The 23,752-nt window shown below is 41.4% G+C and overlaps 1 protein-coding gene and 1 long non-coding RNA gene across 10 annotated transcripts in view; one reads left to right on the top strand and one right to left on the bottom strand.

Moving 5' to 3' along the window:
- Positions 1–579: 579 nt before the first annotated feature.
- Positions 580–11,152, bottom strand: LOC149978768 (uncharacterized). Its single transcript, XR_016485734.1, has 2 exons — positions 10,731–11,152; positions 580–787 (listed from the first exon to the last, which is right to left on the bottom strand). It is a non-coding gene; the product is annotated as an uncharacterized LOC149978768 (long non-coding RNA).
- Positions 10,033–23,752, top strand: part of LOC110485647 (nuclear factor 1 X-type) — a 146,499-nt gene continuing 132,779 nt past the window's right edge. For 7 of the 9 annotated variants that reach the window (XM_090195680.1, XM_036940270.2, XM_036940276.2 and 4 more), the window contains exon 1: positions 10,060–11,233. In XM_090195680.1, the coding sequence (XP_090051806.1) occupies positions 11,231–11,233 (3 nt within the window). In that variant the 5' untranslated portion in view covers positions 10,060–11,230. Of the gene's footprint in view, positions 11,234–23,752 lie in introns of all 9 variants that reach the window. The other 2 variants (XM_036940264.2, XM_036940268.2) reach the window with 2 other exon arrangements.

Here is a 23,752-nt window from a genome sequence, read left to right as displayed (position 1 = left end):
TTTCACCATACAGGCTAGAATTGGGTGATTATACCCCTCTCTCTCCCTTATCTCTCCTTCAGTCCAGGCCTCAGGTTGCATCAGGGTCATCTCCCTCTCTCCCTGCTCTCAATGTCCTGGCCCACTGATGGCCTATCTGTCCCTGCCCTGCCCTGGCCCTGGCCCACTGATGGCCTATCTCTCCCTGCCCTGCCCTGGCCCACTGATGGCCTATCTCTCCCTGCCCTGCCCTGACCCACTGATGGCCTATCTCTCCCTGCCCTGCCCTGGCCCAACTGATGCCACCCCACGCCTGCCTCCTTCCTCGCCTGAACTCTCTCTCTCTGTAGTGGGCACAGATGCCCATGTTGGCCTGCAACAGCTGTCTCACCATGTGGCACTACCAAGTGTTGCCACCCAATGGAGTGGGAGTGGGTGAGGGGGAGAAAGGGTGGTGGGGGAGAGGGTGTGGGGAGGGGGTCTGAGTTGGGATGTGAGGGGCTGAGTTCATGAATATTAATGTTGTGATCACAGCCGAGTTCTGCCCAGGCAGGATCAAAAATCTCTGTATTTTTCTCCCTCCATCTTTCTTTATCTTTCTTTATTTTTCTAATGTTCTGTCTTTCTAGCTCTTTTGCACTCTTCTTCTCTCTCCCTTCTCTCTTTCTCTCTCCCCCTCTCCTTCTCTCCTTCCCTCGCTCTCCCTACCTACCCCCCCTTCCCCCCTTTCGCTCTCAGTCTCTCCCAGTAGAGTCAGTAAAGGTGATGGCCAGCGCCCATGTCTCCCCCGGTCACAGACAGGAAGCCCCTGGAAACAGAGAGAGGGAAGGAAACGTCAAACGCCTGGTTCTCATTGGTCGAAGAGTTCAAAATACACAAACCGTAACCAATAAGAAGACAAGCAGTCATCTAAGGAGTGGGACACAGAGACAGAGTAGTTTCATCCAAAATATTTTAATCCAAAAAGCTATACACGAGAAGTGCCGAAAACAGACTAGAGCCAACAAAATGGTGGCCATCGAGTGACGGGCGGCGTCCATTTTGGGGCGAGATAATTTCAGCTTCCAGAGTATCTTAAATAATCCTCCTCCTCGCCTCAAATAAAAATTATATTCAGAATTCCTGAACTAACGCTTACACTTGACTCCCCCCGACCCCCCCCCAATCTCTGATTTTGCTGATAGGTCCTTTATTGAGGAAAAACGTACTCACTACGACTGTGATGTGGTTGTCCCACCTAGCTATCTTAAGATGAACGCACCAACTGTAAGTCCCTCTGGATAACAGCGTCTGCTAAATGACTCAAATATAAATGTAAGTGAGTCATCCAAACAGCTAAATAAGTGGCATCATGAATTCTTATTATTTTTTAACATGACTAAATCTACCAGGTGGTCGCTAATTCTAGCTACACATTGACAGTGGATGGGGTGAGTTAGCTACCACCACACAATGTAAAGCATTATAATCTTGGTCACAGCTGAGTATATGCAATATTCAGAGACACACTTGTCTGGTTACACAAGACTAAGCACTGTGACAGCCTATGGCTTTACACAGTACATACATGCATTCTGTTGTAATAGAAAACAGATTTGAAGGAAAAGTAATCAAAAGTGAGTGATGTGATGATGGCGTCACAGTTCTATAGCTCCGGCATCAGGAGAGGAGAGGGGCTGTCAGAATGAAAAGAACACACACACACACTGGCCAAAACAGCAGGGGTAAAAGCTAAAGGGACCGCGAGAAGGATGGAGAGATGGAGGAGAGAAAGAGAGAGAGAGAGAGAAAGCGAGGGATGGGGCAGCAGATCAGAGAGTGTCTCTAGTGTCGTGCTCTCCCTTTAAAGAAGAGCCAGGAAAACAGATTAGGAGTCCACTCTTTTTCTCCTGGGGGAGCAGAGCACCCCCCCCGAACACACACACACACACCACACAGACAGACACACAATCTTTAACACACACACACACACACACTGTAGACCCTCCACTGCACCAGTCCTCCTTACAAACAACTGTGTTGGCTAAGAGTAGCTGAAGCTAACTCTAACTGACCCGGCCCACTGCTTAGTTAATTAGCTTGTTTTCTCACGGCTGAACCGAAGACGGTTTGTGTGTTCCATCTCCTCCTTTGACCAACATGTGGACTTAGAGGTGTAATTACTGGTTTCTCTGCCCTGTGTCACGTTTGCAAACAGTTTATGGCTGTTTAATGGGAGGGAGTATTTACTTAGAAAGCCTACTGAGGTACACACTGCCGCTGTCGATGGCTCGGTTGCTCCATTTCAGGGGCAGGTGTCTGTGCATGAGTGCATCTTGTGGTTCTATTTCGGTGTATGAATGTTTTTATATAAAATAAAATTGTATTTGTCACATGTGCCTAATACAACAGGTGTAGTAGACCTGGCAGTGAAATGCTTACTGACAAGCCCTTAACCAACAATGCAGTTCAATAAATAGTTAATGAAACATTTACTAAATTAACGAAAGTTTAAAAAATATAATCAATCAAAAAGCAACACAATAAATAAATGTACATAACGAGTCACTGTGCAGGGGTAAAGGTTAGTCGAGGTCATTTGTAAAGTGACCATGCATAGATAATAAACAGAGAGTAGCAGCAGTGTAAAAACAAAGGGGGGGGGGGGGGGTTAATGTGAATAGTCTGGTGGATTAATTGTTCAGCAGTCTCATGGCTTGGGGGGTAGAAGCTGTTAAGGAGCCTTTTGGTCCTAGACTTGGCGCTCCGGTACCACTTGCCATGCGGTAGCAAAGAAAACAGTCTATGACTTGGGTGACTGGAGTCTTTGACAATTTGTTGGGCCTTCCTCTGACACTGCCTACTATATAGATCCTGGATGTCAGAAAGCTTGGCCCAGTGATGTACTGGTGTGTGTGCATGGCTATCATTTGTTTGTTTGTCTGTCTGTGTGTGTGTGTGTGTTGTCTGTGTCTGTTTGTGTGTGTGTCGTCTGTGTCTGTGCCTGTGTCTGTGTCTGTGTCTGTGTGTGTGTGTGTGTGTGTGTGTGTGTGTGTGTCTGTGTGTGTGTGTGTGTGTGTGTGTGTGTGTGTGTGTGTGTGTGTGTGTGTGTGTGTGCGTGCGTGCGCGCGCGCACGCGCCAGCCTGCGTCTCCTAATATCTATTCAGGTTTACAGAGCTGCCCATGGCAGTAGGTGATAAGCACCGGTCCAACCAGACTGTACAAGCCTGGACAGGCCTGTCATTACCAGGGTAGTGTTCCGTTTTCAACTCCTGGTCCTGTAACCAGAAATCTAGCAGCCAGGAACTCAACTCACTTTTTTTCCTTTGAGTATTAGTTGTGTATTGGGTTTAGTGGAGTTTCACAGCCACGTGGTATTGAGTCTCACAGCGATGGGGACATACTTCATACGCTCTAAACCTAACTGTATCAAGCCCAGCCAGGTCACCTGTGACACAATCCGTATTCGATGTCCATCCATGTCTGAGGAGGTCGGGAGCTGACATGTAAAAAGACCACTAGGGGTAACAGCACTGTTACCTTCAAGTAGGTTTGGGTTTTGCTAGGGCCTTGTGGACGAGGATGGGCGTAAGCATCTGCCTCTGGTGACAAAGGTTGCATGTTCGAATCCGGCGATAGAAAGTTGTTGTTGATTTTTGTGTTCAGCCTGTCCCAAACCTTAACCCTTACATGAACTATTCAGACTTAATGCCTAACCTTAAGAATTCTGAGTTAATGCCTAAACTTAACCCTAACCTGGAAAATTCTGAGTTAATGTCTAAACTTAACCCTAACCTGGAAGATTCTGAGTTAATGTCTAAACTTAACCCTAACCTGGAAGATTCTGAGTTAATGTCTAAACTTAACCCTAACCTGGAAGATTCTGAGTTAATGTCTACACTTAACCCTAACCTGGAAGATTCTGAGTTAATGTCTAAACTTAACCCTAACCTGGAAGATTCTGAGTTAATGTCTAAACTTAACCCTAACCTGGAAGATTCTGAGTTAATGTCTAAACTTAACCCTAACCTGGAAGATTCTGAGTTAATGTCTAAACTTAACCCTAACCTGGAAGATTCTGAGTTAATGTCTAAACTTAACCCTAACCTGGAAGATTCTGAGTTAATGTCTACACTTAACCCTAACCTGGAAGATTCTGAGTTAATGTCTAAACTTAACCCTAACCTGGAAGATTCTGAGTTAATGTCTAAACTTAACCCTAACCTGGAAGATTCTGAGTTAATGTCTAAACTTAACCCTAACCTGGAAGATTCTGAGTTAATGTCTAAACTTAACCCTAACCTGGAAGATTCTGAGTTAATGTCTAAACTTAACCCTAACCTGGAAGATTCTGAGTTAATGTCTAAACTTAACCCTAACCTGGAAGATTCTGAGTTAATGTCTAAACTTAACCCTAACCTGGAAGATTCTGAGTTAATGTCTAAACTTAACCCTAACCTGGAAGATTCTGAGTTAATGTCTAAACTTAACCCTAACCTGGAAGATTCTGAGTTAATGTCTAAACTTAACCCTAACCTGGAAGATTCTGAGTTAATGTCTAAACTTAACCTTTAAGACGTTTGGAACAACTTGTAAAGAGACTGTGAGAGCCTGTTGGTCAGCCAACCAGGGGGCAGCTAGCAACCCTTGGTTGGCCAGTAGTGCCTCTGTTTCACTTTGTTTTGTTTTTTCTCTCCCTCCCTCTCTTTTCTGTTACTCTCACTGTCAGACTGTAAAGGAGATGCAGACAGAGAAAAGGAGAAATGGCCAGAAAAGCCGTCCAAACTCCATCCAGCCAGAGAGTGAGATTTGTAATGCTAGACAACACTCAGTCAGTCGCAATGCGATGCTAGAATAAACCCCTCTCCCTCTCAGCCTGCAGACAAACAGGCCCTTGTGTGTTCCAGCTCCTTGTGTACGCCCCAAATGGCACCCAAACCCTGTGTAGTGCACTACTTTTGAACACTGCCCTATGGGGGATAGTGTTCCATTTGGGACGAACGACCTTGTGTGGGATATGGCACTTCTCCCTTCTCACAGCTCTGTTGACCAGTCCCAAACAGAGGAGGAACACACAGTATAGGCCTGCTAGGCAGATCAGATTCAGGTTTGGGGTTTTAATGTTGAAGGCTGAACTCTTGTCTTTATCTTGATTTGATTGCTTGAGGGAATTTTGAGATAGGCCTGCTAACATGACTGTGTCTGTATGGATCTGTAATGTCAGGGTGGGGATTCTGTATGTCGGAGACCTCTTGTCAAGGCCACATCGGCAGTCATCATATCTCCTCATATCCGTTTGGTCTCCTGTGTGTTTTACGTTTGCTCTTAGTAGGTCCATCGATATGAAGTTCATGTTAATAATTCAACTCTAGATAGAAGATGTCCTGACCGAAGGCCCAGTTTGAGGGCTGAGTCTCAGTGTGGACACCTGGATGAGATTAGTGTGGATCTATATTGTTCAACTGCTCACCTATACTAAATGATATGATGAGCAAAGTGGTGAGCCAGTTCCTGGTGTGAGGGAATATGTAATTCCGTAATTAATACATCCACGTGGTTTAGGAAAGGTGATAGAAATATGTCTTTCTCAACACTGACACTTGCCCTCTATGCTGCAATAACTGGGCCCGCCTAACATGTTGTGCCTTGTTTTTTCAGAACTACAGGCCACCTATCCCATAACTTTTTCTTCCAGAACTAATTTGTCTAATCGATAAAGAGCCAGAGAAGTTGAAAGAGGGTCCCAGCTGAACGTTCCGCTCTGATCGTTCCATATACCGCCGTCACTCGAGCTTCCAGCCAGTGAGGTTTTTAAGACTCATAGCCCACATAATGACTGGTCTTAAAACAATGCGGTCGCGAGAGATGGGGGCTGCGGTAACCGCTGTGCACCGCTAACCCTTAATTACCTTTAATTAGTCCAAAGCTTCCTCTAATTGACGCGTAGAGGGCTCGCGTTAAGGCTTGCCTTTGCTCTTGCTGTGTGGAGACAATTAGGCCGTATTGCGTCGGCACGGCAACAAAAGTTCAACTGTTTGTTTTTTAACTCCCTGGAACATAGTATTATTTCGATATTTTTTAAGAGAATGGTTTGGCCCCATGTTGTCTCCGTCCAAGTGAAAACAAACTATTTGAAGCCGTTTTTACCAGCATTGAAGGCTTACAGTCTTAGTGTTGGCTAGGCGGCCTAGCCCAGGCCTATAGTGTTTGATAAACCAAATCAAGCAAATCCCAATTAGTTTATTCTGACTTTATCCCAACATCTTAAAAACATTATTTCAATGTTTTTATAAACAAATAGTTTTCATCTACCAAGTTTCAAGTAAATACTGTTAATCACATATACATAAAAATAGGGAATGATTAGTATAATACAAAGGTTATGGACCTACAGCAACAGCCACTGAACAGGGTAAAACTGGAGGGGGGCATGGAGACTTCATATTGCAGGAATATATTATATTATGCCTAGATTAGAACATATTATAATTATTGATTCTATTGTCAAATCATGAAAATACAATTTTGAGGGCAGTTTCATCCCTGCCACACTGAGTTGTGAATATAGGACAGCCAGCTTCGCGTGTATGCATGCCATCAACAAGCCTTGGCCACTTAAAAATATATATAGTTATTAATTATTAATCTGTCAGTTGTCATATTTTTGAGAGAAATTTCACTACGTTTTTCATTGAAATTAGTGTGTTTATTTCCATATGTGACAGAGGTTTAGTATTTATTTATAAAAATATAAGCTAAGCGACAAGAGTCCGACTCATTGCAGTGCCCTCTTGCACAAAGCACTGCAGAATTTACCACCATAATAGGTTCCTATTTTAGATGCATTTCTATAGCCCCGATACTGCAGGCATATCCAGTCCTATTGGTCCAAGTTCTTGCATTCATTTATCGTCATACTGAACATTTTTCGATATAGCTCGTCATTATTCGTTTTTCTTCGTTCGTTTAGTCTTAATGCGATAGAAATTTTTTAACAATATTATTTTCAACAAAGTGTTTATCTTTCAGATGGAATATTTTACGAATTGATTGGCACATTTTTTACTTTAAAATGATTTTCTTCTGAACAGTTTTATTATACCTAGAATTGTGCATATTTGTAGTCTTTTTATTTATTTTTATTTAAATTAATACAAAGAATAGATAAGTGTTTAAAAAAAGACCATAAGAATGAACCATGATAACACACATGACAAATTGCTTTGGAGGTAAATTCGGTTCCTCAGCTCTTAACCTTGAAATATTTTTCGAACAAAAGTCATTTTCCGTTTTTAGATTTGTCACCGTTCTTCTGAAATGTGTAACAGTAATCATTTGTTTACTAAATGAAAACTAATGTCAAACCGGTTTCTAGGGGGTTAAATTGAAAACTGGTTATGCTAAATTGATATTGTGACCATGAAGAAGTATAATTTGTAACAATTATATATATATATATATATAGTATATATTTATATATATAAAAGTAGTATATAAAAGTATTCATTCGTAGATATGCTTTACTGTGTGAACGAAGAGGCAGCTTCTCAATTAGTACCTGCGTGTGAAATATAATATGATGTCCGACATTCTGTAAAGAATGATAAAAAAAAGACTGAAATAACTTATAAAACACTATGTGCCTGTTAAGATGAAAAACCAATGCATTGAAAATGAATTACTAAAATAATCGAATGCCCTTATTGTAGGCTTTGGGAAGTATGCAAATCAATTGTTATAAAATAATACTGTATATGAATTAATAAGGACTTGCCCTAGATAATTAAATGGACAACATATTTTGAAAAGAAAATTGTGTATAGTTATTCCAAAAAAAGGCTATAGCTGATAGACTATTGCAATTAACAGTTAAACTAAGTGACATTTTCATAAATCTGATACATAAACAGTGGGTCATCTCATCTTCATAACTAAGATCCTATTGTCAATATATCATCATAGCCTACCCTGCATGCTATTTAGTGATCGAAGTTGTATTTATTAGCCTACTTATTGTTTAATATCTGTTATTGTGGTAAGCTATATTCTATCGGTGAAATGACCTACAACAGGCGGCAAAAGAGAAACGATTGGAATTTGGAATCTCTATTCTATTTTGATTGCTTCAGAGAGAACATTTGTCTAAGGCCTGTGAAAATCAATATTACCATGGTAAAATAATGTTGACAAAGATAGACATATTTGAGAGACATTTATCACAATGTTTTTGTTTTGTTTGTTAAAATGAGTTAGGAGAAATAACTGGCCTAACTGTGCGAGGATTAACTCTGTTTGTCTTTCGTTTCCAGGCTACACACTGCAGTCTCTTTCTTATGTTCAAAAGCAGAGCATAAACTTTGAGCGAAATGTTTTGTAGCGTTCTTGACAGACTTTCTCCCGCACCACCCTCCCCCCACACCTTTTAACCCTCTCGTGTTAAATGATAACTTAAATCATAATTCAATTAATGAATAATAGATGAGGCCAAATGCGTTGGGGGGTCAATGTTCAATAATTCATCACGCCGTTATGTTACTCCTGATGTGATGTGCTGCAGGAATGTTATTGCGCGTCTGATTGAATAGCTCCAAATTCTTTCATCTCAAACAAACCAAAAATTTGACCTCAACGTATAAAGAAAGATATATTTAGCTTATCAAAAACAAATACACGTATTGGTCCCCACCCATGTTGATGGTTGTATTTCTTAGGCCTAGGCTATATGTGGCATGTCTGGTTGACTAGCTCCAGATTGTAGTCCGGATAGTATCAACCCCAAAATAATAACAAAATCAGTGAACATTTATCGTTAAAAGGGATTATCGTTTTTTAATCAAAAGTACATAAATAGCCTATTTAGAAGTTGTTGTTTTTTTACGCATTTTTTTACGCATTGGGGCGGCAGGGTAGCCTAGTGGTTAGAGTGTTGGACTAGTAACCGGAAGGTTGCAAGTTCAAACCCCCGAGCTGACAAGGTACAAATCTGTCGTTCTGCCCCAGAACAGGCAGTTAACCCACTGTTCCTAGGCCGTCATTGAAAATAAGAATTTGTTCTTAACTGACTTGCCTAGTTAAATAAAGGTAAAATTAAATAAAAATGTGGGGAGGACTTTTTGTGGTGTGTGTTTTTTGTGTCTTCAACCTGCGTTGCAAATTTGATTATGACTGCAAATGAGCGGCATATCAGTCCTATATAACCTTTTGAAAAACTGCACGAACTCCCGAAAAGTATAGCCATGCAGGACAGACACAGAACAATAAACCATTTATGTGTTAAAACCCAACTGAATGGGTTAAATTCCATCCCTGAATTCAGTAATGTCACATCAATTGTCCTGCACCTGTTAGCTAAATAAACTTAGGTGGATGGCCTAAACTTTCCTCAGCTTGTGTCTTGATAGTCAACTTTTTTTCTGTGATACACTCTTAGAAAAAAAGGTTCTGGATAGAACCAAAAAAGGGTTATATTGCTTGCTTCATATGGCACCCCTAAAGGTTCTATATAGAACCGTGTTGTAGGGTTCTTTGATCAGAACCCCCAGTGGTTCTTCTTTACTGAACCAAAATTGGTTCCATATAGGGTTCTATGTGGAACCAACTTCGGTTCTAGAACCTTAAGGGGTGCCATATATGAAGTAAGCATATAACAATTTTTGGTTCTATCCATAACCATTTTTTTAATATTCCAATGTGGGATATTCCAAATTCAATTGCTATTGCATCCATGATCCATACATATTACATATCATTTTCTATTAGGCTCGGAACTTTGAGGCGTTTTTATGAGAAGGCCTCGGAGCGCGCGCTGCCTCATCTCACCAAATGTGTGGCACTGCCAAAGGCCGCGCAAGGCCGTGCACTCTGGCCACTTTAGAAACTGTCGCTGACCCAAATGACCTAGAAATACGTCATTATTTTGAATGTTGGCATAGTTATTAGGTTTCTATCGACTGCAGTTCACGAATGTCACTATGAAACACAGGGAAAAGTTCCAAGTTGAACTAACTACCTGTCCTGGCCTGACCTGGACTATTCCACTAGCCTACACCTGACACCTCTATCCTTTACTCATCTCCCTATTTCTCTCTCCGTTCCTCTGCGGCTGGTAACGGTAGCGCAAGACAGTACAGGCAGCCCGTAATCCCCGCTGCCCGTGATTTAGCCCGAGCCCGCATAATGCTCCTAAACCCCCAGCTGCTACCCTGGCCACTTGCTCCCCGCGACAGACTGCGAACAGTTCGCGTTATTAATAATTCAACCAACTCGACGCTTCCACGAGACCACGACCGGCTGATCGCTCTGACCGGCCCCGACGCTAATAAGGCTATACAACTGCCATCATTCTTATTCCATTTTAAAGGGACATTAACCTCCTTTTGTGTCGCTGATATTGGGGAATAAACCGCTATCAGTATTGATATTGGAACGTAGGCTACGGCTATCGCATCAGTAGTCAGCATTTTTACACGAGGATTTCTCGACAGGTCTTTGTTGCTGCGGTGTAGGCATTTTGGTATCTCGGCAATGCAATAACGATTTTGAAGACGTCTCTTTCATCTCGTACGCTTTGAGGAGGAGGAGGCGTGGGACCAGGGGACTCTCCGATTGTGGATCAAGAGTGAGAGAGGGGGACAAGGGGAAAGCAGAACGAGAAGACAGACAGTTGGAGGAAGAGATTGGGGTGTTGGTGTTAGTTTGGATACACATTTTGGAAACGGGAGCAGAGAGCTGTTATTTTGAAGGTGGAGAAAATACACAAACAAAAACTTACTTTCTATCTTATCTCCGTCCACACAGTATTTTACCTATTTGTGAGACGTTTGTTGGTGGTTCGGTGTCTCTCTCACGTCACTGATTAGTTGCAGAACTTTCTTTCACTGCTCCGGTGTTGAAGGCAGCAGGACTTGGACTCGAACGTCTCCCGAACTTCTTGGGCCGTCGAGGAGCGTTGACGATGGGATGCAACTTGTGCTAACAAGTGAAAAGAAGAATCCAGAATCACTAGGGGAAGTAGGGAGTCTGCTGCTACGCTGTCCTTCCTTTCATTTTCTCTCGCAGAAGAGAAGACTAACTTTTTCAAAGACCGTTTTCTGGGCCACAGGCCGACTTGTTTAAAGGACTTGTTTTTGCTTCCGGTAACACCGAAGAAAAAACAGAGTCGCGCTCTCTCGCCCTCTTCTCTCCCTCTCGCTCTCTCTCACTTTTTTTGGAAGCAGAATTTTTAAAGTAAAATGGGTCTTTGAGAGAGTTGGCACATCTCCCTGCGCTATAATGGTACGTGCTATGTAAATTAATATCATCACTGGAGAAAGCCTTTCAAAGCATTGCCATATTATTTCTAAGTTTGATATGTAGAATACCTTTACACTTTAACAATATGTTATAATTATGTTACAATTAATTTAAGAGGGGACTTATTTGATTCACGTCAGTCAAAATCTACATCTCAGTCAAAAGAGGAGTATTTGTTATTGATTAGACTAAATACTTTAGTGCCTACATGTGTATTATTGTATTATTTAAGTAATATTATTTTATTTCGTGTGTGACACTAAACGGTCAAAAGTGAAGCACCACAATGCAAGCAAAGCTCACCTGTATCCCCGATGCTTGTCTAGCTAGACAAGTGGTAACTACTCCGTTTTGTTACTGTGATGTGTCTGACTATCATAAACAGCTTATTATCCCACATTTATTTTCTCACACTCTTTTTATTTAAACCACGAATTTTAATTAAATGTAGGCCTGTTATTATTTATATTATTATTTATTATAATACATTATTTTACATGTATTATAACATTTATAATATTTTGCCTATATGCCTATTATTTGTTATTATCAAAGTCAAAATAAATATGAGGCTATATAAAAAAAATATTAAAAAAACATTGAGAACAAAATAGTCGTCTGAATATAAAACCCATGTGATGACGAAGTGGCGGGATGCTGGGTCTATTCTGCGGTGGTTAGCCTACATCAAAAAGAATAACCAACGACGACAGCATGTTTTATCGTTCTAAGAGAACAGTTTGACAGGCCAGAATATGGGACAGTGCGGGTGGTTCTTGTGTGTCGGAGACCAAATGTTCAACCTTTTAGAAGCTTCATTGTCTGGGGTGCATCTCTTTCAAATCAAATAAATGTGTATTTGTTGTGTATGTATACACAGATTAGCAGATGGTAAAGCAAGTGCAGCGAAATGCTTTTGTATCCTAGCTCCAGCAGTGCAGTAAATGTCTAACAGTACAATAGGCCTATAAATACACAAGTAATCCCGATCTCTTTCTCCTACTTGCGGAATTGTCTTTTTTCCCCCTGTAGCCTGTCGGTTGTATTTTCATCAATGGGTCGGCTAATTGAGTTGCGTAGTTGATGACACTTCATATAGGCTCCCGAAAAGGGAGGGGGAAGCGGGAATAGATTTCCCCTCAGTATTGGTGTGTTTATAGTTCATAGGCCCGTTCAAACCATCCAATGGATATCAGACTTGTTTTTTTTGCCAGAAGCATGTGGTTACTTTACCACAAGCTATAATAATAATATGCTAATAATAACGATAATAATATATGATATGAAATCAAATTTAAATTAATAATCTAAATTAATAATATAGCCTAAGATATATAGCACATAACATACATTGTGTGTACAAAACATTAGGGATGCCTGTTCTTTCCTTGACAGACTGAGCAGGTGAATCCCGGGGAAAACTATGATTCCTTATTGATGTCACCTGTTAAATCCAATCAATGTAGATGAAGGGGAGGAGACAGGTTAAAGAAGGATTTTTAAGCCTTGAGACAATTGAGTCATGGATGGTGTGTGTGCCATTCAGAGGGCGAATGGGCAAGACAAAATATTTAAGTGTCTTTGAACGGGGTACTGTATGGTAGTAGGTGCCAGGCACACTGGTTTGAGTGTGTCAAGAACTGCAACGCTGCTGGGTTTTTCACACAACAGTTTCCTGTGTGTATCAAGAATGGTCCACCACCCAAAGGACATCCAGACAATTTGACACAACTGTGGGAAGGAACGGAGTCAACATGGGCCAGCATCCCTGTGGAACGCTTTTGACACCTTGTAGAGTCCATGCCCTGACGAATGTAGGCTGTTCTGAGGGCAAAAGGGGGTGCAACTCAATATTAGGAAGGTGTTCCTCTCCTTAACTCTGACTGTTCCTAACCGCATTGGATTACCATTGTAATCTCTGTATCATAACTCTTCCTTAATATATGATTTGATATGTAAAAGGGACAGATGCATTACACTTTTGATAGTTCTGTTTAGTTTTTAAATGCATTGTCTGGATTGTATACACTCAGTGTATATAGAAAAGTCATTATTATTCAAGAGGTCACTGATAATAATATATTTTAAGTCCATAGTTAACATCAATTAAAAAATGCTATTTTCTGTGTATTATTCAGGAAGCATCAGTAATAATACACTGTAACCTACACTCCAGTCACATTAGGAGTTATATTAGTGTAGTCCTAGGCCTTTTCTTGAAGCCTGCTTTCTGAGGCAAACACCCACTTCTGAAATGTACTACTTGATAGGGTGTGTGGTGTGTGTCTGATGTGATTATTCAATCTACACAGCCCGTCAGTCTGACTGGCTCTCATCTGCACACATGGAATCTCACATCACTGACTCTCAAACGTACAAACATAACATGATCCATTAACAGGTTATACTGTAGGGCTGTGACGGTCATGGCATTTTGGATGATGGTAATTGGCCAGTCAAATGACCGTTGTCACTGTAATAACCGTTCAAATAGCCCCATACGAGCAAATAGGAGCAAAACAGGAAGTAAATATCTGTGCTAAAATATGCGGTGTGATTTGTTTATTCAACTCAACTGAAATGACAAAAAATACACTCCATTTCATGAGCCACATCAGTTAACCAAATTTGATTGAACATTCTACATTACCATAGAAATTATTGAGTGTACCCATGAGTTTGACAGTCAAATTGCCAGTGTTAGAGGTTCCAAGCCTGTTCTATTCATTCTGTTTCTATGTGCTGCTGCTGCATTGTGGACACTGTTGCCTAGGCAACCGAGACTAGTTTGCTTGTTTCAGCAAGGAGCAACAAAGTCTCATCAGGTTGTTAAGAGTCCATGTTAAGCCCAAAACAGACTCAACTTCCCATCTTCAGTCAGCTGTTCGTTCCACACAGAACTTTTATTTTTAAAAACGGTTATGACGGTTATTTTACTTTCATGAGAGGTCTTCATCCATAACCATGTGGTAGTTGTGCCAGCACTACGTTATAGGGTACTTAGTAAATACTGTAGAGCAGCATTTCTCAAACTCCATCCTCGGGACCCCAAAAGTGCACCCTCGGGGTTCCGATGACAGAGTGAGGAAACTCTGCTATAGAAGGACAGGGATGTAAATACAAGTTCCTGGGGGATAGAAAAGTTGATCCTAACAAATGGTTGGTTCATGCATCAGTGAACACGATAATACAACACAAAACATCATTACCAGCATTGACAAGCTTCCCTGTAGTCTATGTTGTGGTTATTATTAGCCTCCGATTGGAACTTTGAGCTGTCTCGTCTGTCAAGTGCATTATTGTAATTGGTGAGTTGGCAAGGGGGCGTAAACCTCGACATCACATCATCACCATGACATTTGACTGATTTTAATATCTGGATTCTATTTCTATGGGCTCACCGTGTGTTCCGTTATATGTCCCATTGAAACGTGTGTTACCGTTATATGTCCCATTGAAACGTGTGTTCCGTTATATGCCCCATTGAAACGTGTGTTCCGTTATATGTCCCATTGAAACGTGTGTTCCGTTATATGTCCCATTGAAACGTGTGTTCCGTTATATGTCCCATTGAAACGTGTGTTCCGTTATATGTCCCATTGAAACGTGTGTTCCGTTATATGCCCCATTGAAACGTGTGTTCTGTTATATGCCCCATTGAAACGTGTGTTCTGTTATATGCCCCATTGAAACGTGTGTTCCGTTATATGTCCCATTGAAACGTGTGTTCCGTTATATGTCCCATTGAAACGTGTGTTCCGTTATATGTCCCATTGAAACGTGTGTTCCGTTATATGTCCCATTGAAACGTGTGTTACCGTTATATGCCCCATTGAAACGTGTGTTACCGTTATATGCCCCATTGAAACGTGTGTTCTGTTATATGCCCCATTGAAACGTGTGTTCCGTTATATGCCCCATTGAAACGTGTGTTACTGTTATATACTCCATTGAAACGTGTGTTCCGTTATATGCCCATTGAAACGTGTGTTACTGTTATATGCCCCATTGAAACGTGTGTTCCGTTATATGTCCCATTGAAACGTGTGTTACCGTTATATGCCCCATTGAAACGTGTGTTACCGTTATATGCCCCATTGAAACGTGTGTTCTGTTATATGCCCCATTGAAACGTGTGTTCCGTTATATGCCCCATTGAAACGTGTGTTACTGTTATATGCCCCATTGAAACGTGTGTTACCGTTATATGCCCCATTGAAACGTGTGTTACCGTTATATGCCCCATTGAAACGTGTGTTACCGTTATATGCCCCATTGAAACGTGTGTTCTGTTATATGCCCCATTGAAACGTGTGTTCCGTTATATGCCCCATTGAAACGTGTGTTACCGTTATATGCCCCATTGAAACGTGTGTTACTGTTATATGCCCCATTGAAACGTGTGTTACTGTTATATACTCCATTGAAACGTGTGTTCCGTTATATGCCCCATTGAAACGTGTGTTACTGTTATATACTCCATTGAAACGTGTGTTCCGTTATATGCCCCATTGAAACGTGTGTTACTGTTATATACTCCATTGAAACGTGTGTTCCGTTATATGCCCCATTGAAACGTGTGTTACTGTTATATACTCCATTGAAACGTGTGTTCCGTTATATGCCCCATTGAAACGTGTGTTCCGTTATATGCCCCATTGAAACGCTTGTGTTTTGTAATCTAATGCGTTGTGGTAAACTCTCCCTGTGTTAGAGCTCAGAAGCAAATTACTCCCCATGATCAGCCTATTGTGGGAAACAATGAGGTTATTGTAACCAGGAGAAACATTATTGTTGAGTGCACATACCACAGTGTGGTTTCACGTTGTTAGAGAGTGTGGTTTCACTAGTAAGTTACCACACTGTGGTTTCACGTTGTTAGAGAGTGTGGTTTCACTAGTAAGTTACCACACTGTGGATTCACGTTGTAAGAGAGTGTGGTTTTTCTAGTAAGTTACCACACTGTGGTTTCACGTTGTTAGAGAGTGTGGTTTCACTAGTAAGTTACCACACTGTGGTTTCACGTTGTTAGAGAGTGTGGTTTCACTAGTAAGTTACCACACTGTGGTTTCACATTGTTAGAGAGTGTGGTTTCACTAGTAAGTTACCACACTGTGGTTTCACGTTGTTAGAGAGTGTGGTTTCACTAGTAAGTTACCACACTGTGGATTCACGTTGTAAGAGAGTGTGGTTTTTCTAGTAAGTTACCACACTGTGGTTTCACGTTGTTAGAGAGTGTGGTTTCACTAGTAAGTTACCACACTGTGGTTTCACGTTGTTAGAGAGTGTGGTTTCACTAGTAAGTTACCACACTGTGGTTTCACATTGTTAGAGAGTGTGGTTTCACTAGTAAGTTACCACACTGTGGTTTCACGTTGTAAGAGAGTGTGGTTTCACTAGTAAGAGTATCTCGGTAAAGACAGACATGTAGGGACAGAGTTAATGTGTTACATACATTAATACCACCCTTCTACTGTGTAACTAGGTGTATAGTGTTGGCCTATAGGTGATCTCCCTCACTACTGTGTAACTAGGTGTATACTGTTGGCCTATAGGGATCTCCCTCACTACTGTGTAACTAAATATATAGTGTTGGCCTATAGGGATCTCCCTCACTACTGTGTAACTAAATATATAGTGTTGGCCTATAGGGATCTCCCTCACTACAAAATGCTGGAGATACTGTAAATTGTGTGGGTTATGCAGGGTTTTGTTCCAGCCCACTTACACACCTATGCTGGGATGAAGTTGGAGACATGTGAAGGGAACAAGGACAGAAAGAAAGGAACATCTTCCTGGGATGAAACACAGCTACAATATATCTGGTATAAATACAATATATCTTTATTGATACAATACAGCCTGGTATAAATACAATATATCTTTATTGATACAATACAGCCTGGTATAAATACAATATATCTGTATTGATACAATACAGCCCTGGTATAAATACAATATATATTTATTGATACAATACAGCCCTGGTATAGATACAATATATCTTTATTGATACAATACAGCCTGGTATAAATACAATATATCTGTATTGATACAATACAGCCCTGGTATAAATACAATATATCTTTATTGATACAATACAGCCCTGGTATAAATACAATATATATTTATTGATACAGTACAGCCCTGGTATAAATACAATATATCTGTATTGATACAATACAGCCCTGGTATAAATACAATATATCTGTATTGATACAATACAGCCCTGGTATAAATACAATATATATTTATTGATACAATACAGCCCTGGTATAGATACAATATATCTTTATTGATACAATACAGCCTGGTATAAATACAATATATCTTTATTGATACAATACAGCCCTGGTATAAATACAATATATCTGTATTGATACAATACAGCCCTGGTATAAATACAATATATCTTTATTGATACAATACAGCCCTGGTATAAATACAATATATATTTATTGATACAATACAGCCCTGGTATAGATACAATATATCTGTATTGATACAATACAGCCTGGTATAAATACAATATATCTGTATTGATACAATACAGCCCTGGTATAAATACAATATATATTTATTGATACAATACAGCCTGGTATAAATACAATATATCTTTATTGATACAATACAGCCTGGTATAAATACAATATATCTTTATTGATACAATACAGCCTGGTATAAATACAATATATCTTTATTGATACAATACAGCCTGGTATAAATACAATATATCTTTATTGATACAATACAGCCTGGTATAAATACAATATATCTTTATTGATACAATACAGCCTGGTATAAATACAATATATCTTTATTGATACAATACAGCCTGGTATAAATACAATATATCTTTATTGATACAGTACAGCCCTGGTATAAATACAATATATCTGTATTGATACAATACAGCCCTGGTATAGATACAATATATCTGTATTGATACAATACAGCCTGGTATAAATACAATATATCTGTATTGATACAATACAGCCCTGGTATAAATACAATATATCTTTATTGATACAATACAGCCCTGGTATAAATACAATATATATTTATTGATACAATACAGCCCTGGTATAGATACAATATATCTGTATTGATACAGTACAGCCCTGGTATAAATACAATATATCTGTATTGATACAATACAGCCCTGGTATAAATACAATATATCTTTATTGATACAATACAGCCCTGGTATAAATACAATGTATCTTTATTGATACAATACAGCCCTGGTATAAATACAATATATATTTATTGATACAGTACAGCCCTGGTATAAATACAATATATCTGTATTGATACAATACAGCCCTGGTATAAATACAATATATCTTTATTGATACAGTACAGCCCTGGTATAAATACAATATATCTTTATTGATACTATAGAGCCCCACATTAGAGGTGTCATAATACCCATTAAACTTAGCGGTCAAACAGGGAAATGGTTCCAATCCTTTTTCCATCATACATTTTTCCCATAAGAGACTTTAGTAACACTTCAAATAAGGGCTGTGTTTCGTGTAGACTTACCCTGGCGTGACATTTTGATAACCATGTAAATCTCTCTCGGACAAGGTGACTTTAATCAATATATTAGTCTCTATTTACTCTCAGATTAGAAAATGCTGATTAGCATCAAAGTCGACATCAAGGAAAACTACCAATCCCTGCAAGCTCCTGCACATCATCTCTAGCTGACACCTTTGCTAACAGTTATTGTGTCAATTTAAAACTTGCACAAGACAGTTCACAGAATTGCCATTTAAAGAAATGTAGCCAGGTTTTATGGCTATTATGACTCATACTGTGGTACTCGATACAGACCTAGTATGAATACAATGCATCTTTATTGATACAATTACAGCCCTGTGCTAGAAGTTAGCTATTTGTTCTGTGGTGACGTTTCCTTCAGGGACAAATCTAGGATCAGCTTTCCCTCCCCCAATCCTAACCTTAACCATTAGTGGCGGAAACGCTAAACTGATCTAAGATCAGTGTCTAGGCCGTGGGAACTTCACCCTACACCTAGCTACCTGTCTTGTCTAATATTTGTCACCATGCCAGGTTTATAGTGCATCTCTGGGGCTGTCTGTCCCACAGCCATGCAGTTCTGTATGAACTTGTTCACCCTGTCCTGTCTGCCTTGAACTCTTAGGATGTGAGGGATTTTCTACCCTGTGTCTGTCAGTCGGTTAGTCAGGGTAATTGCTGGCCTGGGCTGGTCTCCATTGTCAATGCTTTATTCATTCAGCCACCCACACACTGTCAGTCACACACACCACTCACACTTGTTATGGGTAACGGTACTTGTCGTGGCCACACAACACACATCCGCGTATGCACGCACGCACGCACACACACACACACACACACACACACACACACACACACACACACCCACACACTGTCAGTCACACACACCACTCACACTTGTTATGGGTAACGGTACTTGTCGTGGCCACACAACACACATCCGCGTATGCACGCACGCACACACACACACACACACACACACACACACACACACACACACACACACACACACACACACACACACACACACACACACAGCTATGTCTTACTATACTTGTGTGGACCAACAATTGATTCCCATTCAAAACGTGAACCTTATCCCCTAAACCTAACCTTAACTCCTAACCCTAAACCTAACCACTAACCCTAATTCTTACTCAAACCCTAATCCTAACCCACATTTTGTTTTACAAATGACGACTGGCAAAATGTCCTCACTTCTCACAAATGTAGGTGGTTCACTATTCTTTTGAAGACTTCTGGTACTCACAAGTATAGTAAACGTGTACACACACACACACACACATAATGAATTGACACTGAAGTGAAGTCAGTCATTTTGTAGAGGAGTTTCTATACACCTACAGAATGTGTGTACTACATATTGCTCTAACCACAGTTTACTGTTGTGTAAACCTGCTATGCTATTAAGCAGAAAACAACATTCAGCACCACTCTGTCTTGGCTTCAACATCTGAACCCATTAAACTAATGTTAAACCCCCTAAAAGTGAACTGAAATAATTAGCACAGGCCCCATATCCATTCCAAAACCACACACACACACACACACACACACACACACACACACACACACACACACATACACATACACATACACATACACACAACCAATACTCACCCCCTCCACCCTCCTCTTTCTCTGTTTTTCTTTTGTCCTCATCCCTCCCTCCTCCCTTCCTCCCTCCTACTCCCTTACTCCCACCTCCTCCCTTCCTCCCTCCCTCCTGCCTTCCTCCCTCCTCCTTCCTTCCTCCCTCCACCTCCTCCCTTACTCCCTTCCTCCCTCCTCCTCTCTTACTCCCTCCTCCTCCCTTACTCCCTTCTCCCTACCTCCCTCCTCACCCCCCTGAGATAGCGGTGTGAAAAATCAAGTTTTCTCCCTGAGGTGGCTCTGGCAGGGATTCACATGCCTTTCATACACCCCCCCCCCCCCCCCCCACCACACACACACACGCACACACACACACACACACACACACTGGAACAGACCGGTTTCGGCCCAGCCTTTGATGTGCTTGCCATCTCATGCAGGTTGGCTTCCTTGGTTTATTGGTGTCTGTACATACGGCTCTGTGTGTGTGTGTGTGCGTGTGCGTGCGTGTGCGCGCGCATATGGCTCTGTGTGCGTTTATTTGGCATCGGCATATCCCGGCCACCAAATTCATAATAATAAATAAAAACAATAATTCTGATAATAATTACTGGTTGTTAAAGAGAGAAACTGACAACGGTTGGATAGTTGTGATGATTGTTCTGCAGCCAGAATAACTGGTTTGGGAGAGCAGCATCTATCAGGTGTGGTGTGTAGCATGTGTGTGAACATGGAAGAGGATGTGTGGGTTTGTGGCTGTGTGTGCATGGGCACATGTGTGTGTGTGTGTGTGTGTGTGTGGCCATTTGTGTAATTATTGATACGGTTCCAATAATTCACTTTTAAACTGAACTATCTGAGGATCAATCCCAAGGCTCAATGGAGGTGTGTGTGAGAGAGAGAGAGAGTGTGTGTGTGAGAGAGAGATTGTGTGTGTGTGTGAGAGAGATTGTGTGTGTGTGAGAGAGAGATTGTGTGTGTGTGATTGTGGTTATTAGTGTGTTCCAGTACAGGTTTTTGGAGATCTCACCTCCAGTTGGGCCATATGGTCCACAATACATCCCCACAAAGAATCCCTCTTTTGTTAGTTATACCAAGCCGGATGGCGATTTATTTAACCAACTGGATCTTCCCACAAAAGCATCCATCCTATATCCATCTCACGTCTTTGATATCAGATGGTTAAAAAAAAAATGTCTCAATTAACACATTTGCATTGGGTTGGTGTTGGTGATCCACTTCCAAACAGGTCAGAGACTCTGAGTTCGTCCCAAGTGGCACCCTGTTCCCTTTATAGTGCACTACATTTGACCGGGGTCCATAGGGGTCCTGGTCAGAAGTAGTGCACCTTAAAGGGAGTAGGGTTCCATTTGGGACGAGGCCTCCGTTTCCAACGCCTTGGTCTCTTCCCTCTAAAATGTTAATTAGCCTGTGCTTTGAGATATTTCCGCTCAGGGCTGGCCATATGGACCAAGCATATGTTCTGTATATACAGTACAATATATCATTCATACATGGCTCAGGGATGAACAGTGATAAGGGGAGATACATTTGGGACAGAACCGAAGGGGGGTTGGTTCAGTACAAAGGGAGACAGTATATTGTGGGGTCTGTGTTATCCCTCCCTTGACATGAGCATGGTATTGCTTCACCTTTATTCTATTGTGTAATGACAAGGTTTCTATGTGTTCCCCAATAGAAGGACGAGAAAGGTTTTCCTGTTGCAATCATTCTCCATCCAACTGCAGGACACCATCTTTCACCAGGCCTAGTAGCATCCTCACACACACACACACACACACACACACACACGCACACGCACACGCACACGCACACACATGCAAACAAACACACACACATGCAAACACACACACACACATGCAAACACACACACACACCAGTAAACGAGCCAGCAGCCAATTGGACCAGCCCATGTGCCCAGTGCCAACACGTAGCATTTTGGGTCTGGGCTTAGCCAATCAGAACAACTGACACTGTCTCTACCCGGGACGTCCAATCACAGAGGGCCTGTGCACCTGGTGATGCATTAGGGGCCGGTTACAGTGTTAACAGTGGGCTTCAGCTCAGACAGTCAGACCCCCAGACACACACACACACACACACACACACACACACACACACACACACACACACACAGGTGCTGTGGCTAAGGTCCATGAGGAGCACAGGCCAATAAGACCTGCTATCTAACACGTGTCCTGGCACTGGACTGGGTGGCAGCATCCCTTTCCCATCATGCATTGTGTTATCAGTGAGCCGCCTCTCCCTCCTTCTCCCTCTCCTTATCCCAGCTCAGTGTTCTCCGCTCTCACTCCCTCTCCCCCCCCCTCTCTCTCTCTCACTCCCTCTCCCCCTCTCTCTCTCTCTCCCCTTCTCTCTCAACAATGAGAACAGTGTGCCCACATTAAAAACGAGGGCCTCACCGTAAAAATAAGTTTATGTGCTAATAAAGATGATTAGAAATCACACAAGCCGCAAGAAATGAAAAAAAAAAAAAACGTTGTGGGCACAGATTATACCTCCAAAAAATGTAAGTAGGAGATAGAGAGTGAAAGAGAATATTTACATGTTAGTAGACGGTCTTATGCAGAGGAAGTTACAGGCACAATTAGGGTTAAGTGCCTTGCTCAAGGGCACATTGAAATATTTTTTTACCTAGTTGGCTCGGGGATTGGAACCAGCAACCTTTCGTTTACTGGCCCAACCAGTAGGCTACCTGCCGCCGAGCGAGAGAGTGGGATAGAGAGAGGAATAGAGAGAGGGAAAGGCGAGAGAGGGAATGGAGAGAGAGGGAATGGAGAGAGAGGGAATGGAGAGAGAGGGAATGGAGAGAGAGGGAATGGAGAAAGCGTTCATTCCGAGTGGAGGGATATGAATAGCCTTTGTTTTCACCACAACTCAGGGTTGTGTGGTCTGCCAACGTCTGGCTCTTATTATGGGCTTTGTGTCGGCACTGCAAGTGGTGCGCACGTGTGTGTGTGTGTGTGTAGTGTCAGAGGGCATGTACAAATGCATATATGTGTTAGTGATTATGTTTGCACTCGTGTGCTTATATTACATAAATATAATCTCAGTCTACCAGGTAGGCTGTGGATATATACAAGGGGGGTGGAGGCCAGGTTGGCAACAATGTGTGTGTTTCTTTCTGCTGGTCTATCTGGGAAAGTTGTGAAATTGAAAGAGGATTTCACAGAACTGTGCGGCTAGCTACCTGGCTGTGGGATTTGGTCTCCAGCTAAACTAAGTGGAGTGGAGTGGGTTAGCCTGATCCAATCAACCACAGCAGAACTGGAAAGAAATGGAGCTGTATCTCAC

This window comes from Oncorhynchus mykiss, chromosome 13 (assembly GCF_057628025.1).
Source record: "Oncorhynchus mykiss isolate SJ-2025 chromosome 13, ASM5762802v1, whole genome shotgun sequence".
NCBI classification, from domain to species: domain Eukaryota; kingdom Metazoa; phylum Chordata; class Actinopteri; order Salmoniformes; family Salmonidae; genus Oncorhynchus; species Oncorhynchus mykiss.
This window is presented reverse-complemented; position numbering and strand designations above follow the sequence as displayed.